At 54.0% G+C, this 19,118-nt stretch overlaps 1 protein-coding gene across 1 annotated transcript; it reads left to right on the top strand.

Annotated features, from left to right (window-relative positions):
- The first annotated feature begins 5,682 nt into the window (after positions 1-5,682).
- On the top strand, positions 5,683-18,865 carry TIMM44 (translocase of inner mitochondrial membrane 44). Its single transcript, XM_043911716.1, has 13 exons — positions 5,683-5,820; positions 7,615-7,716; positions 9,578-9,748; positions 11,131-11,211; positions 12,132-12,281; positions 13,270-13,409; positions 13,710-13,795; positions 14,505-14,597; positions 14,691-14,815; positions 15,629-15,679; positions 17,334-17,423; positions 17,966-18,076; positions 18,374-18,865. The coding sequence occupies exons 1-13, from the start codon at positions 5,776-5,778 to the stop codon at positions 18,491-18,493; spliced, it is 1,365 nt and encodes a 454-aa protein (XP_043767651.1). The 5' UTR covers positions 5,683-5,775; the 3' UTR covers positions 18,494-18,865.
- Positions 18,866-19,118: the final 253 nt, after the last annotated feature.

The following is a 19,118-nucleotide window of genomic DNA, read 5'->3' as shown; positions in this document are numbered from 1 at the left end:
AAGCTGCTTCTTGGAGCCTAGCGCACTGTCTGGAACAGGGGAGGCGTGCCGTCAGTGCCAGAAGCTATTATTATTCCTGGGGAGGGAGAACAGGAGATGGAGAAGAGAGTCAGCTGGGTAGAGCGGGGAGCAGAAGTGGGAAGAAGGCCAGACAGAAGGCAGACAGATGGCGGAGGTCCGTGGGCAGCAGAAACTGGGCATGGAATCTTAGGTCCCAGGCCAGGGATGGAACCTGTGCCCCCTGCATTGCAAAGTGGCTTCTTAACCACTGGACCAGCAGGGACCGACATTAAGAAATGTGTAAGTGCACAGTACGAGACGATTCACTGCAGGCATTGAGCTGGCTGTATCCCAGAGTTCTAGAATTCATGCATCTCCCTTATCTACACCCAGCCCCTGGCAACCACCCTTCTTCTCTTTGTCAAGCCGTAACATTTTGGGTAATTTGTTACAGAGCAGTAGATGAATAATACACAGAGTCTGTGATCATCTTAGCTCCAAACCTCGTCCTTCCTGGGGTCTCAGTGCACACACTACCCAGCATGGGTTTTCTGGATGCTCCCCCCAAAGGGTGACTCCCCGGTGTCTTGGTCCCTGTTGCACTCCTGGCTTCACTGTGGACCGTGCCCGGTTGACTGTAACACACACTCACCTGATAGCACTGGGAAGGTTTCCAGACAGCCTGGGGTTAGTCTACCATCTGGGAGAACTGACTGTCTTAGTCAGCTGGGGCAGCTATAACAAAATACCACCCACTAGTTGGCTTGGACAACAGACCACGATTTGCTGCTTTGCTTTGTAGAAACATGTAGATCAGGCACAATCACCAATAACACACCAAGTTACAAGACAAGGCTGGCAACCCTGTAACCGAGGTCTACTCAGGGAGCTGAAATCACAAAAATCCCTTCCCTTTTACCTTTTCTGCCTTTGTTAACCTTGTGCCCGGGCTACAGAAGACCTAAACAGACTTTTCTCCAAAGAAGACAAACAGATGGCCAATAGGCACATGAAAAGATGCTCAATATTGCTATTAGAGAAATGCAAAACAAAACCACAATGAGGTACCACCTCATACTGGTCAGAATGGCCATCATTAGAAAGTCTACAAATAATAAATGCTGGAGAGGACATGGAAAAAAAGGTAGGTACAAACCTACACATTAGCAGGATTGTAAATTGGCGCAGTTACTATGGAAAACTATAGAGATTCCTTAAGAAAACTAAAACAAGAGTTGCCATATATCCAGCAATCCCCCTCCTGGGCATTTATCCAGAAAAGACAAAAGCTCTAATTTGAAAAGACACATGCATCTCAATGTTCAGAGCAGTACTATTTACAATAACCAAGACATGGAAGCAAGCTAAGTGCCCATTGACAGGTGAATGGGCAAAGAAGATATGCTATGTATAATAAGTAATGGACTATTACTCAGTCATAAAAATAGTGGGATAATACCATTTGCAGCAACATGGATGGACCTGGAGAATAGCTTACTAAGTTAAGTAAGTCAGAAAGAGACAGATACCGCATGATATTACATATGTGGGGTCTAAAAAGCGGTACAAATGAACTTATTTACAAAACTGAAACAGACTCATAGATACAGAAAACTTCACTTACCAAAGGGGATGGGTGGGGGGATAAATTGGGACTATTGACTTAACAGATTCACACCACTGTATATAACACAGCTTCCCAGGTGGAGCTAGAGGTAAAGAATCTACCTGCCAACACAAAAGTTGTAAGAGATGTGGGTTCCATCCCTGGGTTGGGAAGATCCCCTGGAGGAGGAAATGGCACCCTACTCCAGTATTCTTTTTTTTTTTTTTCCGATACACATAACGCTACTCCAGTATTCTTGCCTGGAAAATTCCATGGACAGAGGAGCCTGGTGGGCTATAGTCCATGGGGTCACAAAGAGTCAGACACGACTGAGCATCTGAGCGCACATATAAAATAAGTAAACAACAAGGACCTACTGTATAGCACAGGGAACTATATTCAATGTCTTATACCAAACTATAATGGAAAAGAACTGTTAAAAATTAATTATATATATATATATTTATATCACAAATCACTTAGCTGCGCACCTGAGGCCAACACAAAATTGTAAATCAACCATCAGTTCTCAGACGCTCAGTCATGTCCAAGTCTGTGACCCCATGCCTTGTAGCCCACCAGGCCCCTCTGTTCATGGAATTTTCTAGGCAAGAATACTGGAGCAGGTTGCCATGCCCTCCTCCAGGGGATCTTCCCGACTCAGGGATTGAACCAGGATCTTTTGTGTCTCCTGCATTGTCAGGCGGGTTCTCTACCACTAGCACCACCTGGGAACCCCTCACATGTGCATAGCAAATGCTAAAGCACATGTGGCAAAACAAATGTAGGTAAGTGGTGTATGAGTGTTCATTATACTATTCTTGCAACTTTTTTTGTAGCTTTGAACATTTTCAAAATGAAAAGGTAGGGAAAACATAAACCACCCTCACTCTACCCCATATGTACCTCCAGCTGTCATAATTTCACTTTCTAAGCACTGCAAAGATTCCTCAGAGGCATCTCTGTTCTCCCTCTCTATGTGCTTGTTAAACATTTAATAACTGACTCTCCAAACATACCAGAAAGTTCTTGATCTGTAGCATTTGTCAATTCCTATGGAGTAAATACTCCCACCATGGCCAATTTCAAGCTATTAATATGGTGCATTAGAGATAGAATTGGTGGGGACTTCCCTGGTGGTCCAGTGGCAAAGACTTGATGCTCCCAATGCTGGAAGCCCAGGTTCGACCCCTGGCCAGGGAACTAGATCCCACATGTTGCAATGAAGACCTGGCTCAGCCAAATTAAATAAATAAAAATAAATATGAAAACGAATCCTTAACTCAGTGACCAAGATGAAGTGGACTTGGGACTTGTCTCCCATTCCCCTGTGTGGCACCCTGCAAATAAACCATTACTTTAGAAAAAAAAAAAAAAAGACAGAACTAGTAAGAGGTATAGCACATCTAATATGGTATTTCCAGCCTACGGAAGAGACATACGTAAATAACTTCAGTAGCATAGACAGGGACATAATAAGAAGTGTTGAGTTTTGAGAATTTATTACCATTGTTTTAATATAATCCAGTTGATTGTAAGCTTATACAATCAATTTTAAAATAATGACCGTGTTTAACAACTAGCTCCAAAATTCCTGAAAATTTGACAACTGGCTCTTGCCAGGCAGTCCAAGCTGGTTCCAGCACACCTCTGAAAAAAACAAAAGACTCAGCCAATTGAAATCTAGCTTCCACAGCCACCATTCAAGCAAAACCTTCTAGCTTCTCTCCTCAGGAACCTCCATATTACAAAGTGCAAGGGCCGATGGATACCATTCTGGCCTGGTCTGCCTGGCCTGAGTTCTCTACTACCTTCAGCAGCGCCTACTCCACCTGTCTTCTCCAAGCCCCTCCAGGTCCTCTTCTGACCTGTTGACCAGTCCTGCCCAGCCTCTTTTAAGGGCTCTTCTTCCCCCATCTAACTATGGGGTTTTGATGTGCCCACCTGACATATTCTCTCTGGGTGCCCTTGTCTAACTCCATGACTTCAACTACAACTAAGAAACCCTTAGACCTTCTTCTCAGCAGCAAACCTGTATATCCCGACCCTTAACTAGTTTGCTCCTCTTCAAATAAACGCATTTCCAACAAAGCCAGGGTGGAAGCCCGCAACACTTCTTATCACCTCTAGGTGGCGCTCCTGAGGGACAGAGAACGCAGACCTGTCCAACCCTGAAGCCAGGGAGTACGCTGCCTCCCTTCCAAGTCCCATAGACCTTATCACAGTTTTAGTAATGGCAAAGGTTTCAATAGGGCAAAGGCAACGTACATTAACTCTCCCCATGGTACCAGCGAGTACACCATGTGAAAAGATGGGCTGAACGAAACACAAACTGGAATCAAGACTACTAGGAGAAATATCAACAACCTTAGATATCTAGATGATATCTAATGGCAGAAAGCAAAGAGGAACTAACAGCCTTTTGATGAAGGTGAAGGAAGAGAGTGAAACCTGGCTTAAAATTCAACATTCAAAAAACTAAGATCATGGCATCCAGTCCCATCAATTCAAGGCAAATAGATAGGGGAAAAGTGGAAACAGTGACAGATCTTTTCTAGGTCTCCAAAATCACTGCGGATGGTGACTGCAGCCATGAAATTAAAAGATGATTACTCCTTGGGAAAAAAGCTATGACAGATCTGTGCTGTGCCTAGTCACTCAGTTGTGTCCAACTATTTGAGACCCCATGCACTGTAGCCCGCCAGGCTCCTCTGCCCATAGGGATTCTCCAGGCAACAGTACTGGGCTGGGTTGCCATGCCCTCTTCCAGGGGATCTTCCCAAGCCAGGGATCGAACCAAGGTCTCCTGCATTGCAGGTGGATTCTTCACCAACTGAGCTACCAGGGAAGCCTAGACAGCATCTTAAAAAGCAGACATTTCCCCCACAAAGGACCGTATAGTCAAAACTGTGGTTTTTCCAATAGACATGTACAGATGTAAGAGTTAGGCCATAAAGAAGGTTGTGCGCCAAAGAATTAATGCTTTTGAATTGTGTTGCGGGAGAACTCTCGAGAGTCCCTTTGATAGCATGGAGATCAAACCAGTCAGTCCTAAAGGAAATCAACCCTGAATATTCATTGGAAGGACTGATGCTTAAGCTGAAGCTCCAATATTTTGACCACTTGATGCTAAGAGCTGACTCACTGGAAAAGACCCTCATGGTGGGAAAGATTGAGTGCAAGAGGAGAAGGGGGCCGAGAGAGGATGAGATGGTTGAATGGCATCATCAATACAACGGACAGGAGTTGGAGCTAACTCTGGGAGATAGTGAAGGACAGGGAAGCCTGGAGTGCTGCAGTGCATGGGGTCAGGAAGAGTCGGACGGACACTACTGAAAGACTGAACAACAACGCGACCAACACACCACCTCTTCCCAGCTGCATGACCATGTCCAGGTACCGCCACTTGGTGGTGGATTCTCGAAATGGTAAATAGCATCTGGGCGCTGACGTGACAGAGGCATGACCTTCTTCCTGGCCAGGTGTATCAATTCACACTAAATGGATGGAGGGAAGAGTGGCTCACACCCAGCCAGGTCTCAGCTTCCCGTTCCTTTTCTGGACCAAAACCAACAGGTGCCCTCTGAAGGTGCTGTACAAATGTGGGTTCGTTCTCTCTTGCTCGTGAAGCAACTCACTTGCTCGTCTGTTAGTCAACGTCAGTCACTGAGTCAGAGTCAGTAGCAAAGGGCGGGCCCATCGGTCAATCAGTCAGAACCCCATTGAATCGGTTCTTATGGTGGGTCGTTCTGTTCCGGTTTTTCCGGCCACGCGAACCCTGGGTGGTCTGTAGGAAAATCTCCACTCGTGACAGAATCCACATCTTCAGGCTCCGCCTCTTCGCTTTCTTATCCAACCACAGGTCTCTGCCACACAGGAGTACACGCCCCCCAGGTCACATCCAGTCACAGGCCCCGTTCTTCCGAAACTCTGCCCTATCAGAGACCTAGCTCTCTAGGATTCTCCCGCCCTCTGTGAGGCCACGCCCCCATTGTGGCCCGCCCTCTACGGCCCCTCCTTCCTTGGGAGTCCTGTCCAATGATACGCCCTCCCTTTCACAAATCCCGCCCCCCAGGACTTGCTTTTCCCAGGCCCAGACCCTACCAGGCAGACGCGGCGGATGACGGTATCGAGTCGCGCCCCGAGAAGGTCACACGGGATCCTCCAGCATGGCGGCGGCGGCGCTGCGGGCAGGCTGGTGCCGCTGCCCGCGGGTGAGCAGATATGCGGGGCCAGGAGGGCGGGACTAGGGAGCTCCGGACACGCGACCTCCAGGATCTCTCTGTCCCGAGGTCTTTGACCTCTTTGCCCCTTCCCTGGGCTCCGCGAGAGACTCAGAGTTTGGTCACTGGGTCAGCCGAGGCCGGGGCGGGGGCCCGGTAACGTGCTGGAGCTAGGCCTGAGGGCGGGGGAGCCGCGATTGTCCGACCGGGGGCAGTAATGCATGGAGCCAGGCAGGGAGAGGATCGCCGCTCATTTCTGGCTGACCCCACGTGTACCGATGAGTGAATGGTGACCGTAGCGCTCCGTGGAGAAACAGTGGCGAGGAAAAGCCAGAAGACCGTGACAGTCACGGCTCAGCTTTATATGCTTGTTCCGCGACAGGGGGCACTTTCCGTCCCTCCTCCTAATCCTCTGAAAGTACGGGAGGTAGTTGTCACCCTGGCTGAGAATCTGGGCTCACAGATGCCTTGGGGGTCAAGGCGTATAAAGTGCATTGGGAAAATAGTACTCACGTTGCTACTATTTGATGCTATCTCACAGGTTGGGAAACTGGGAGCACAGAGGAGTTAAGCAAGCTGCCCACAGTCTCAGAACTAGCAGGGTAGCTGACCTGGCCCAAAGCTCAGGTCAGGAAGGAAAGTACCTCACAGGAATCTGAGTGGCAGGAGAAACAAGGTGTTTCTGACTCAGGGCAGAGCTTTTCTTCTGGACTGATTGTCTTTTGAGTCAGGGTTTGAAAGTTGCATGTACAGATGTTTGGATTTGGGCACAAGACAAAAGAGGAGCCACCTTCAGGTTCTGTCCTCCTGCGGGGTTTTCCTCCCCAATTAGACAGCGATCCACTTCAACTTCAGACTGCAGCTGACATCAGTGGCTCCAGGATCAATGGCTGTAGGCATTTAGAAGAAGAAAACAACAAAGCAATTAAAACAAAAGTTTCAATAACTCACAAGAGTTACTCTTGAGTAGCTATAGGTGATCATAGCATCTGTGTCAGTCTGTATGTTGCTTAGAGTTCCTGGAGACAGGAAGCATGGAACAGGATGAGGAGAGGCCCAGGGATTGTAGACATGGAAATGTGATTTTGTCAGGTCATTGACATACGTCTAACTGGCTCCATGCTGGGTGCTAGAATGCAGCATTGAACAGGACCTACATGGAGCTTCCCTCCTGGAACTTAAGTTCATCATTTGGTCAGAGAAGAAATGCCTTTCACATGAGGTTAGCAGCATCTCTCTGCCCAGGTGACTCCCCTTAGTTGCTCTGTTCACATCCCAACCCTGGATCAGGACATGGTAGGTTTATTGTAGGGTCGTGCCTGGGACAGTAAGTTATCAATGTTTACCTCTGAAAGCCCAGGCCTCTGGTCCTCCAAGGCCAGCAGAAGTAGAGAAGGCTGGTGAGAGAAGATTGGTTGCTACCAGCATCAAGGATCAGCATGCCCATTTTCAGACTAAGGCCTTAAATTAGACTGGCACATTTAGCCTTTAGCCTTCTTCCACCATAGGTTGGCATTTCCTAGGACCCGTCTGGTTTCCCCTAGGTTGAGAGTCAGGAGGGTACATGTGGGCCCTGCGGTACAGTTCCAAGATTTTCTCTTTCTACCAGATTCCACTGGCTTCTCAGAATTTGAGAAGATGGTTGAGCATCAAGCATGCAGGTGGCATGTGATAAAAATCATCAGATGAGTCTCAGGCAATCCCTGCTCTTTTAGGTGGACTATTTCCTTCCTTCCTCATCACCCTCTGGTCTAAATGGATCTTTATCTCTTCTCCCTCAATTAGAGATGTGTTGGCAGCGGAGTCCATCTCCTGTCCAGCCACAATCTAGTGCCACTGCCCCATGGTACCTACCAGCTGCCCCGGCCTAGTGGAGAGCTGACCCTGGTGAGTGACTCAAGACGTGAGCGAGCTGGCTGGAAGGGGAGGTGTGAGAGTGAGGCATAGGTGACAGAAGCCTGCGGGATGCTGCCCGCACTGCTGGGGCGTCTGATGGGCAGGCCTTCTGGAGTCAGAGCCCAGTAGGCCTGGCGCTCTTGGTATCTGGAAGTGCTGGGCACACTTGGAGGTGGGGCTCCTGCCTCCCAGAGTGGAGTGGGATTCCTGTAGCGAGCTGAAATGCACCCCTCAGTGGGTCGCCCGTCTGGGTCCTTCAAGCAAAGCTGGGCCTTGCTTCTGGGAGACGGCCCCATGGGCATTTGCGTTTGCACAGTCACACATCTCCTGGAGCTGGGTTTCCCCAGGCTAGACCGTCCTTACCTTTATTTTTTTTTAATTGTATGTATTTATAAAACTTTTACATTTATATTTTTATACAAAATTTCTATAATTTTGTTTTTATATAATTTTATATTTATGTAATGTTAGTTTTTATATTTTTATAAAATTTATATATAAAATTTGCATAATTTTATTTATCTATAGCTATCCTGGGTCTTGGTTGCTATGCTCGGGGCTTTCTCTAGTTGCAGCGACTGGGGGCTACTTTCCAGTTGCCACGCATGGGCTTCTCATTGTGTAGGCTTTTCTTGTTGCAGAACATAGGCTCTAGGGCTCGGAGGCTTCGGTAATTGTGGCACTAGGGCTTAGTTGCCCTGCAACAAGTGGAATCTTCCCGGATCAGGGATCGAATCCATGTCCCCTGCGTTGGCAGGTGGATTCTAAACCACTGGACCACCAGGGAAGCCCCGATATCTCTCTTACTCTTGATGCTGTTTGTCAGAAACAGCATTTTCTAGAGCTTTTGCCCTCCCCATCACTCCTCCTCAACCATGCTTCTGCTGGTGTTTCACCACCACGGGGAGGGAGGAAAGCCCCAAACCTCACACTGACTCCAATTCCACATGCTTGAGCAGCCCACACCCTCCCTTCCCTTTTGAGTCTCAGCACAGCCCTCTAGTTACCTGTGCCAGCCTGTCTCCCCAACCGTGTCCTGGGGCTGTTGTAGGTGTGGGACGTGTCTTTCCCATTAGTTGTCCACGTCTCTGATCTGCCCCGCCCCCCACCACTACCACCCAGTCCACAGCCCTGGGGTGAGTGGTGGGGCTGCTGTGAGCTGATGCAGTCCCTGACACTCTTGGAACCTGGATTTCCCCTGGAGAAGGGCTGGCCAGGACCCATCTGGACCAGAAAGCTGCCTGCCAGCAGCATTCCTGGCCACCCCACCTCTGGGGCAGCACCCAGACTTTCCGCCTCTTTTGCTGGGGCTCAATAGCAGCCAGGCAGGCTGTTGCCCCCGAAACTGGTAGGGTGAGTCCCCAGGCCTGGTGGTGGACCCTGCGCATCCTCAGAAGTGGGAGCAGCCAAGCACACGAGGCCACGTCCCCCTGACCTGAGTCACTCGCTCACAATCATTTTTGAAGCTTTCTCTTTCCTGAGCCTGTGAAGGAGGAGAAGCCGGGATCTAAACCCAGCTGTGTCTGACCTCAAAGCCCGTGTCTTGGGCAGGGCAGTGCATGGAGCAGGGCCTCATGTGGGATCTTCCTGGACCAGGGATCAAACCCGTGTCCCCTGCATTGGCAGGCGGATTCTTATCTGCTGTGCCACCAGGGAAGTCCCTGGTCTCATTTCTTTTTATTGCTGAATAATATCTTGTTGCCTGGCTGCCCCACAGTTTATCACCTAATATTTTTTTAGTGTGCCTCTTCTACTCTTCTGCAAAGAGAGAGCTCTTCATTGTTAAACCAGTATCAACAGGAAATTGAAAATTAAAAAGAAAATCCTATGTCTCTTTCTATATGCTTTCTAGTCCAAATCCTATTCTTCTGGAAGCAGAAAAGGCTTTTTCTCCGGCTTGCTCGATAACATCAAACAGGAATTAGCCAAAAACAAAGAAATGAAAGAAAGTATAAAAAAGTTCCGAGACGAGGCCAAGAAGCTGGAAGAGTCAGATGCACTCCAGGAAGCCAGGAGGAAATACGTGAGTCCCCTTCGCGACTCGTCTCTGAACAGACTTATTGGCCAACCCAGTATGTTAATCACCATTAACCTCTCTCACTTCACCACCTCTCACTTGCTCCCTGGAGCCAGGAATTCCCGTAGCGCAGTGCCCCGGCTGTCAGAATCCCTGATGATGGGGAGTAAGGGGGCAGGGGGAGCCACTCAGCCTTCCAGGTCTGCGGTGAGCCTGCGGCATCCTCTACACACAGACTAGCACACGGGGGGCTTTCTGGACCTTCTGCATCAGAATCTGCATTGTGGGGGGGTCTCAAGACTGGGGGATGTGTATACTTATGGCTGACTCGCACTGCTCTACAGGAGAAACCAACACAATATTGTAAAGCAGTTATCTCCAATTAAAAATAAATAATTTTAAAAAGGAAAAAAAAATAGGGAGGGAGGTGGGAGGGGGGATCGGAATGGGGAACACATGTAAATCCATGGCTGATTCATGTCAATGTATGGCAAAAATCACTACAATATTGTAAAGTAATTAGCCTCCAACTAATAAAAATAAATGAAAAAAAAAAAAGGAAGAAAAAGAAGAATCTCCATAGGTCTCTCAGGCACTAGGTTTGAGATGCGTACTCCAGAGGGCCTCTGAGTGAAATGGGTAGAAAGTGGGTTCCAGGGCTAGTGTAATTGTTACGTGGTTGCTTGGCCAAAAAAATTGGGTTTTTCCATTAGAGCATAGGGAAACACCCGAACAATTTTCAGCTGCCTGTGAATGGGCCTGTGGCCCTTTATCTGTCTTCCCTCGAGGGCTCTGCAAGGCCGATGCAGAGCCCCGCCGTCTCCCCTGTGGGCAGCTGAGCCTGGGGTGTGGGCGCTTGCCCCGGATGCCCCAGGTCCCTTGGTGTTTTGCTGTGTTGACCCCCCCTTCCTGGGCCGCGGGCGCAGTGAGGCCTGTTCCCTCCAAGCCTCCGCCAAACTGTCTGTGGGGGATTCCACCCTATGGGGGAGCACCCTTCCTTGTCATTAAGGAAGAGGAGTGGGCTGAGGGGCCGCCTGGGGGCAGAAGAGGCTGAGGTTGGGGCAGGGTGCCTGGGTGGGGGCAGAATGGGAACAGCACCCCCCACCCCGCCCCCGCCACCACCATCCCCCTCAACATATCACTGATGAGCAGATAGGCGAGTTCGTCCACTGCCGCCCAGAGAGAGATTTGGGGCCTGGGGCTTTGTGCTCAGGAGGGTCCCTGTCCAGGCTTCGTGCCAGGCTGGGGGGCAGCCAGGGACCCTGGGGGAAGGGAGGGACCCATTGGGCAGGCTGAGGGGGAGAGGTGTCTGGGGAGGAAGGGACTGCTGAGAAAATGCTGCTTTGGACCTTGCATCACAACACAAAGACACAATGTCCTTCCCCTAGAGAACCATTGAATCCGAAACCCTGCGGACAAGCGAGGTGATCAGGAAGAAGCTGGGGGAGATCACAGGCACCGTCAAGGAGGTAATGTCCTCAGGGCTCCCAGGGCCTCTTAGCCGAGGCTGCAGGGCCCGTCTGTTCTCACCTCTGGCAGAGGAGTGGGGCGGCAGGAGGAGCTGGCAGCCAGCACTGTGTAGGCTGGGGTGGTGAGCAGCCTGTCCGCTCCAGAGGCTTTCCGGAGATAAAGTCCAGGATGCCCTCAGGAAGGAGGGCAAGGTCAGACCAGCCCACTGGCCTACAGTTCACTGGCCTGCTTAAGTTAGAAGCCTCTGTGCTACAATCGAACAGGAGGTTCGTGAAATGAAGATGTTTTTCTTCCCTCCTTAGGATAGGAGGGGAGCACTTTGCCCCAAGGTGAGGGTGGAGGTGGGAGTGACTTTCCTGGAGGGCTTTCTTCTTTGTTGCTTCTGTTTGTTTTTTCTGTTCTCCTGGACTGGAGAGAGGGACCTGCCTGCTAAGTTGCTTCAGTCTTGTGACCCATGGACTGTAGCCCACCAGGCTCCTCTGTCCATGGGATTCTCCAGGCGAGAATACTGGAGTGGGTCGCCATGCCCTTTTCCAGGGGATCTTCCCAACCCAGGGATCAAACCCGAGTCTCCTGCATCTCCAGGAGAGAAGGGCAGGGCTTTGAGGCCAGCCCAGCTCCATGCACACCTCCTCACCTTCTTCTTGCCTCCCCACCACCCGTGGCTGCTGCTCCTGTGTATCCTGGGAGGGCTGGGGCTCCTGTCTGCTCCATGCCCGCAGCCCCAGGCCCAGATCCCCAGGAGTGGTAGGCACCCTTCTCAAGCATGCACATACCCCAGTCGCAGCTTCACCAGCCAGACAAGCTCAGGTTGTCTGCTCCCGCCCTCCTTCAGCCTGGCTGGCCCTTAGCTCGGGGGAGCTCCTGCCAGCCCCCAGCCTGTGCCGCGCTGACACCTCCCCCTTCTCTGTCTCAGTAGAGTCTTGACGAAGTCAGTAAAAGTGACCTTGGCCGGAAAATCAAGGAAGGTGTGGAAGAAGCAGCCAAGACTGCCAAGCAGTCTGCCGAGTCAGTGTCCAAAGGCGGGGAGAAGCTCGGCCGGACCGCTGCCTTCAAAGCCCTCTCCCAGGTGAGCTGGGCTGGGCTCCTGCCTGCGGGCACTCTAGGCCCTGGCCTGCTCCCAGCCCCCGGGAGCCGAGTTGCCATCTCTGGGCTCAGCCCCTCCCAGCTGTGTGGTCTTGGGCAAATCACAGCCCCTAGGGAGCTACTGGTTAACAGACCAAGAGCCTCCAGCCCGCAGTCAGTGGCTGACACCCTTAGGTCTGGCCCAGAACCCCGAGACTGTCACTCCCAGTCGCTTGAGGTCCTGAATTCATTCTGTGAAGACCTTACCGCACACGGGGCCCTCTGCTGGCTGCAGGGCCACAGGAGAGAAGGTCTGAGTTGCTGCTCTCAAAGGATCGCAGGACAGGGAAGGGGCAGGCAGTTCTGAATAACATGACAGGAACGTCCAGGGGTGGCTCCAGGCAAGAGGAGCAGGCATTGCCAGCTGCGGGCACCAGGGACAACTGGGTGTGACCAGAGCCACTGCAGGGGCCTGGGGGCCGTACGGAAGAGTTCAGGTTTTATCCTGAAAGCACAGCCACCAGCGAGGACTCGGGCAGCAGCTCAGAGGCGGCCGGAGAGTGTCTGGGGTGGTGGGGCGGGGAGGGAATGGGTTCCGGAGATTTGGGAAGTTGGGATCCACAGACTGGGTCAGCCTGGATGGGGGTCATGGGGCAGGGGCCGCTCAGGATGCCCCTCCAGTTGCTGGTTTCTCCCTACCTGAAGGCAGGTTTCCAGGGAGACGGGGAATCGACCTCAGAATGTGAGGGTCGTCTGGGGGCTGCTCTTAGAGCCGGGGTTGGTGGGGGTGGGGGGAGTCAGGGGCAGAAGTCAGATAGCCAGGGTCTCCTCATGGCAGTGAGCATCTGCCTCCCCCTGAGGCTCTGACAAATCCTTGGCCTGCACCTGCAAGGCAGGTGACCTGGAGACGTGGAGCCAGGGTGGGTGTACAGCTTCTGGTTGGGGGTGTCTGGGGGTCACCCAACTCCTACACGCCCGGCTGTGCCCTGCAGGGGGTGGAGTCTGTCAAGAAGGAGATCGACGAGAGTGTCCTAGGACAGACCGGGCCCTATCGGCGGCCTGAGCGGCTCCGGAAAAGGAAGGAGTTCGCCGGAGAGAAATTCAAGGAAGAGAAAGTGTTTGAGGCCAATGAGTAGGTCCCAGGCCGGTCAGGGCCTTCCCGTCTTGTCTCCACCTCCCTTTTCAGCCACCTGCAGTGTTGTCCGTCTCTGAGGACCACACGGGGTTCCAACCCGAGTCTGTCTGTGGGGTTTCTCTCTGCCCAAGGTTTCCTGGCTCCCTGAGAGAATGGAGGTTGGGAGGGATGGGCAGGGGAAACGAGAAGGCAGGGGGCCGGGAAGTGAGGCCGGGGTCATCACACTGTCTGACTGGTCCCTCTCCCCGGGGGAGCGGCCCCCGCGCTGCGCTCACTGGCTTCCCTGGTCTTCCCCAGAGAGGCGCTGGGGGTCGTGCTGCACAAGGATTCCAAGTGGTACCAGCAGTGGAAGGACTTCAGGGACAACAACGTGGTGTTCAATCGTGAGTGTCCCCATCTCAGAACGGCCCGATGGCAGGGCAGTGGGAGACACTCGCTGAGCGCTCCCGGGGGGCGGGCACCAGACAGAGGAGGGGACTGGGGTCCGAGGGGCCAGTCACTGCGGCAGAGTCACCCAGCGTGTGAGCAGCGGAGTGCGGGCCTCAGGAGGCCCGAGGGGAAGCACCCAGGACGTCTCGGGCGGCAGGGGCTCTGCCGTCGGGGCTGGGTCACCATCTTGACTAGAGCCAGTGTGGTTGTGGGGCAGGCAGGCGCGAGTGCCCCCCCCCCACCCATGCCCACCCCAGTGGTGCAGCTGTGGATTTGGCCCCTACACACCCCGCCTCACAAGCCAGGAACCAGCTCAAGGCCCAGCGTGCTCTGCCCAGTCTGGGGCACCTGGCTTCCCTTGTGCTGACAGGGAGCCCTGTTCCTCGTCCCCTAGGGATTCCCAGAAGCCTGTGTTTCCTTTGCAGTGAAAGCAGCTGCCAGTAGAGGTGGGCCGCCACAGTTCACACAGCCCCCCAAGCTCATGGTGGCAGGGTCTCCACTCCCCCACCCCGAGGTTGGCCCACAGGCCCTGGTCTCTTGAGGAAGCAGCAGCCTCTGAGAGGCCCCCTGTTACCCAGTCTGCTCGGGGGGGGCTGTGATGGAGTGGGGGTGTCTTTCTGGAAGGGACCCCTGAGCCCTGACCCTACCCGCCACCTGCCACAGGGTTCTTTGAGATGAAGATGAAGTATGACGAGAGCGACAATGCCTTCATCCGGGCGTCCCGTGTGCTGACAGACAAGGTCACGGACTTGCTGGGTGAGTGGGCCGCCCCAAGACCATCCCCTCACCCTGAGCCGGCAAGGGGCGGAGTCCCAGGCCCTCACTGCCCTGCCGGCTCGGCCATCCCAGGGGGCCTGTTCTCCAAGACCGAGATGTCAGAGGTGCTCACAGAGATCCTGCGTGTGGACCCCGCCTTTGACAAGGACCGCTTCCTGCAGCAGTGCGAGAATGACATCATCCCCAACGTCCTGGAGGTGGGTGTGCCCCGGCGGGCTGTTCTGCCTTTTCCCTGCCCCTCCATGGCCACCAGCCCTGGCTGGAGTCTGAGAGTCCTGCAGCCCAGCCCATACAGAAGCCTGTGGCGTGGCCTAGTAGGGCTGCAGGGAGCACTCCCCCAGCCCCCCGGTCCTCTGTGAACATCTGATCCCTCCTCCTGGGGTCCTTCTCCCTCCTCCGCATTCCCAGCTTCCTCAGGATACTCGGGGCAGGGCTGGGAGGAGGTGAAAAGGTAGCAACTCCCAAAAGCAGCAGCCCAGGCCCAGGCAGGATCCTCTGGGTGAGGTCATCTCAGCCCCCACCCCCACCACGCCCTGTGGTTCCCCCCAAGTGCCTCCCACCCCCCAGGACTCTCACCACATCCAGTTCCTGTGGCAGCTTCTCTCCTTGCACCCGGGGAGCCCTGCCCCACACTCCCCTCTGCCCGCTCTGCCCCGTCCCTCCTGGGCCAGGCCATCCAGGGTGTTGTCCCCAGGCCAGGCAGGCTGCCCCTGCCTGGCCACCTTGGCTCAGTTTCCCAGCTGGGACCAGACCTCCGACCACTGCCACCATCCCCTTCCTTCCCGCAGACCCTGGGGACCCACCCTGGGCTGCCCCACTGTTAGCTGCGGGAGTTCCCCTCCCACTGCCCCAGCCTGGCCCGGTCTCCGTTCCCCAGACTTGGACCCCAGGATGGGGCTGGGAGGCTGCCGAGGAAAGGGTCTCCTTGGAGAACATTCTCCAGCAGTATCTCCCTGCCTCCAAAGCCCACTTTCACTCTCATACTTGACTTTTTGTCTTTCCCTTTTTAGGCCATGATTTCTGGGGAACTCGACATTCTCAAAGACTGGTGCTATGAAGCTGTGAGTGCTCGCCGGCTTTTTTTTTTTTTCCTGTTTAGGCCTAAGAAGTAACAATTTGAAGGAGATCTGCTTGGGTGGCTCCATCCAGGAAGAGCTCGATGGGGATGGGGGTGTTGGGGGTGGGGGTGGCTGCAGGCTGGGGATCCAGGGGTCAGGGAAGTGGGTGGAAAGGGACACTGGAGAACCCTGGGGTGCATCAGATGTTCATTCTGTGCATGGGGGTCACAGGTGCTGGCCAGCAAGTGGGGTGTGAGGCCCCAGGGCCCCCTCCCGAGGCCAGGGTTACATCACTGGGGTCATCCCTTGGGGATCAAGAGGGTGCTTCGGGGACACCAAAGCGGAGCTCCCACACAGGCGGCATTGGATGGATTCATTAGCTGTTTTTCTCATCGTGAGATCCTCAAACATAGATCCAAGCAGACACTGACATATTTCTGCCTGGGTAAAAGCTGCATGTCTTAAGGAGGCCTAGCTGTTCCTGGAGCTCCAGGTCCCAGGCCACAGGTAGGGCTGGGCTGCGTGATGGCGGGTCAGGCGGCCTCGGGAGCACCCTGTCTGCCCTGTCCCTTCCTGGCAGCCTGCTTGTCCCCACGGGGCCACCTTGCCCCATCCTTCTGGCTCCCTAACCTGTGTCTTCTGGGAGTTTGTTTTTTTCACCCCCAGCTTCTTGACACTAAATAATCCAGAATCTCTTTTGGCTGATTCTCTTCTGTACCCAGCTCACAAACAAGTTGGAAAAAGCAGAGGAGAAGATGTCAGGTTTTCTTTTTAAATACTCCCCTGCACGGTGACTAATCCAGCAGGCGTTTATGAGTGGGTTGTTTTTTTTTTTTTTTCACTTTGGTACTGTTAAGATGTGACTGGTTATCTCTACCCGCGGGCTGCTGCTGGTGCTCCTAGAAACAGAGCTGAAGTTGAAGCCACTCACACCGGGGCGTTCTGAGAATGTCATCTTTGAGAAAGCACACCAGAACGCAGATTGGCACCTTTTCTTTTTTTTTTTCTTTTCATTTGGTGTGTCCATTAGTTGCATAAAAAGTGGGTGCTGTTGGAATGTCTTCCATTGAGATGTGAGATTGCCATATCCCGGGCCTGGGAGCAGGCACGAGAGGGCTATGTGTCTTTGCCCCCATAGGAGGAACAGGCCGCCTACGGCCGAGAGCCACCCACAGGTGCTGGTCAGGGAGAAGCAGGCAGATCCAGGCAGCTCACCCCAGCGCAGCCATGGGGCAGGATGAATCCTAGAAAAAAGCGTTTGGTTCCAGGCCAGGATCCACAGGAGAATGTTCTGCGTCAGCCAGAGAGGCCTCAACTTACCTCTCCGGGAGCATGTTCCTGTTTGCGTTCCAGGAGCGCTCCCGACCTCACTGATTAATACCGCTTTCAATAGTGGTGATACGGTGCTGTCTTGGTAATGAGAGGGAAGTGTGTGACTTGCGCCAGCAAGAGGGTGGCACCAGCCTGCCTGCTCCTGGCATCTGTCACTCCTGGCGCGGGAGCCCTTTCTGGGAGGTACAGGAGCTGAAAGCCTGAAACTCCGCCTGTGAGCCCACTACTGGCCTGGGGTGTGTAGGTGCCCTCAGCTCCCAGGTGCCTTGGCGTGGCTTGCTCGAGGGTGGCCGGTCCCATGGGTATGTTCGGCTTCTTGTTGCAGACCTACAGCCAGCTGGCCCACCCGATCCAGCAGGCCAAGGCTCTGGGCCTCCAGTTCCACTCCCGCGTCCTGGACATTGACAACATCGATGTGAGTGCCTCTTCCAGGGTCGGGGGGAGGGGCAGGGGTGCTTCTCTGAATTGTGCTCAGCTGGGCAGGGTGAGCTCCTTGTCCCTGGAGGAGTAGGGTCACATTCACTGCCGGGTTTCCATAGTCCTGGGGTTGGGAATTCTCCAGCAAGTGATGGCCCAGGGGTGCTGCTGCTCAGACCCAGGGGCTCCTGAGGCCAGGGCTCTCCCTGCACCTTCACTGAGAAAGGTGGGGGCTCTGTTGGGACCACTCAGGCCCCCACTGGTCTTTCTGCCACGACTGTGTGGGAAGCCCACACCTGTATGGAAGACGTGACTCTGAGAGGCCTCTGTGTGTCCACAAAGCCTCAGTCCAGGGAGCCTGTCTGGGTCCTCAGCGATTCAGATTCCCCTCATAGTTGAGAAGTGCCCACTGGAAGCAGACCAGTGGGAGGCGGTAGGCCTGGGGTGCTGAAGCTTGGGTCTGCCCCTGGATGGGGGCTGCAAGGAAGGCACCAGGGACCACTCTCTGAGGCCCATCCACCTTGTCCCCACCCCCTGCAGCTGGCCATGGGCAAGATGATGGAGCAGGGGCCAGTGCTGATCATCACCTTCCAGGCCCAGATGGTGATGGTGATCAAGAACCCCAAAGGGGAGGTGGTCGAGGGCGACCCGGTGAGTGGGCAGGAAGGGAGGGGCAGGGCATGCACTGAGTTCCCTGCACTGCAGGGCACCAGGACAGCACCTTGAGCTGGGCCTGGTGGAGGTCAGAGGACCGCTGCTGATTTGTCTGGTTTGACCAAGTCCTGATTCCCAGCCTCTGCTCTGGATCCCAGACCCAGGCCAACACCCCAGACCCGCTCCCTGCTCCCTCCCAGCCCTGATCTGACTGCAGCCATCACCCTGCCCTCCTTCTGGTGTGGGTACTGGGTGTTCCCCGCCTCCAGCCCTCACCCTTCCCGGGTTCCGCAGGACAAGGTACTGCGAATGCTGTATGTGTGGGCGCTCTGCCGAGACCAGGATGAGCTGAACCCCTATGCGGCCTGGCGACTCCTGGACATCTCGGCCTCCAGCACAGAGCAGGTCCTCTGAGCATGGCGGCCATGCCCGGGCCCTCCAGGGCTGACCCTCACTGTGGACACACAGGGAACTGGCATCCACCTGCAGCAGCCAGACCTCTGGGGACAGGACTGTCAGCTCTGCGCCTGCTCTGCCAGGCCAGCTGCAACACCGGCCGGATGGGGCGAGGAGGGTGGGGGCTGCATCGGCCCCCGGCCCCCTATCGGGCTGCTGGCCTGCGGACCTCAGACCAGGCACTCCCAGGACTGAGCAGTGGGGCCTGGGCCCACCGGCCACATCAGCCAGGCCATTTTAGCTCTTTTTTTTTTTTTAAACAGTGCCCTTGTTATCCTGTATATAAGCAGAGATTTGGAAATAATAAATCGCCAAAGTGCAAGAGAACAACTTGGGTTGTCCAGGGTGTCTGTCACTGGGGGTGGGAGCTAGGACTGAGGAGGAGGTGGGGGGTGGGCCAGCCCAGTGGTGATGGGGAGGCGGTCATGGTCACTAAAGAAGCTGCAACAGAAGAGGGGGAGGCTTTACCTGGGCAAGACCCTGCCCACCCTGGGTATGTGTGGGGGTGATGGGGGACAATGACAAGAAAAGCTATGGAGGTTTTCGGTGACCTGGCTGGGGTCTCTTGAAGGTTGAAGGTTGG

The sequence above is a fragment of the Cervus elaphus genome, chromosome 9 (genome assembly GCF_910594005.1).
Source record: "Cervus elaphus chromosome 9, mCerEla1.1, whole genome shotgun sequence".
Lineage (NCBI taxonomy): Eukaryota > Metazoa > Chordata > Mammalia > Artiodactyla > Cervidae > Cervus > Cervus elaphus.
This window is presented reverse-complemented; position numbering and strand designations above follow the sequence as displayed.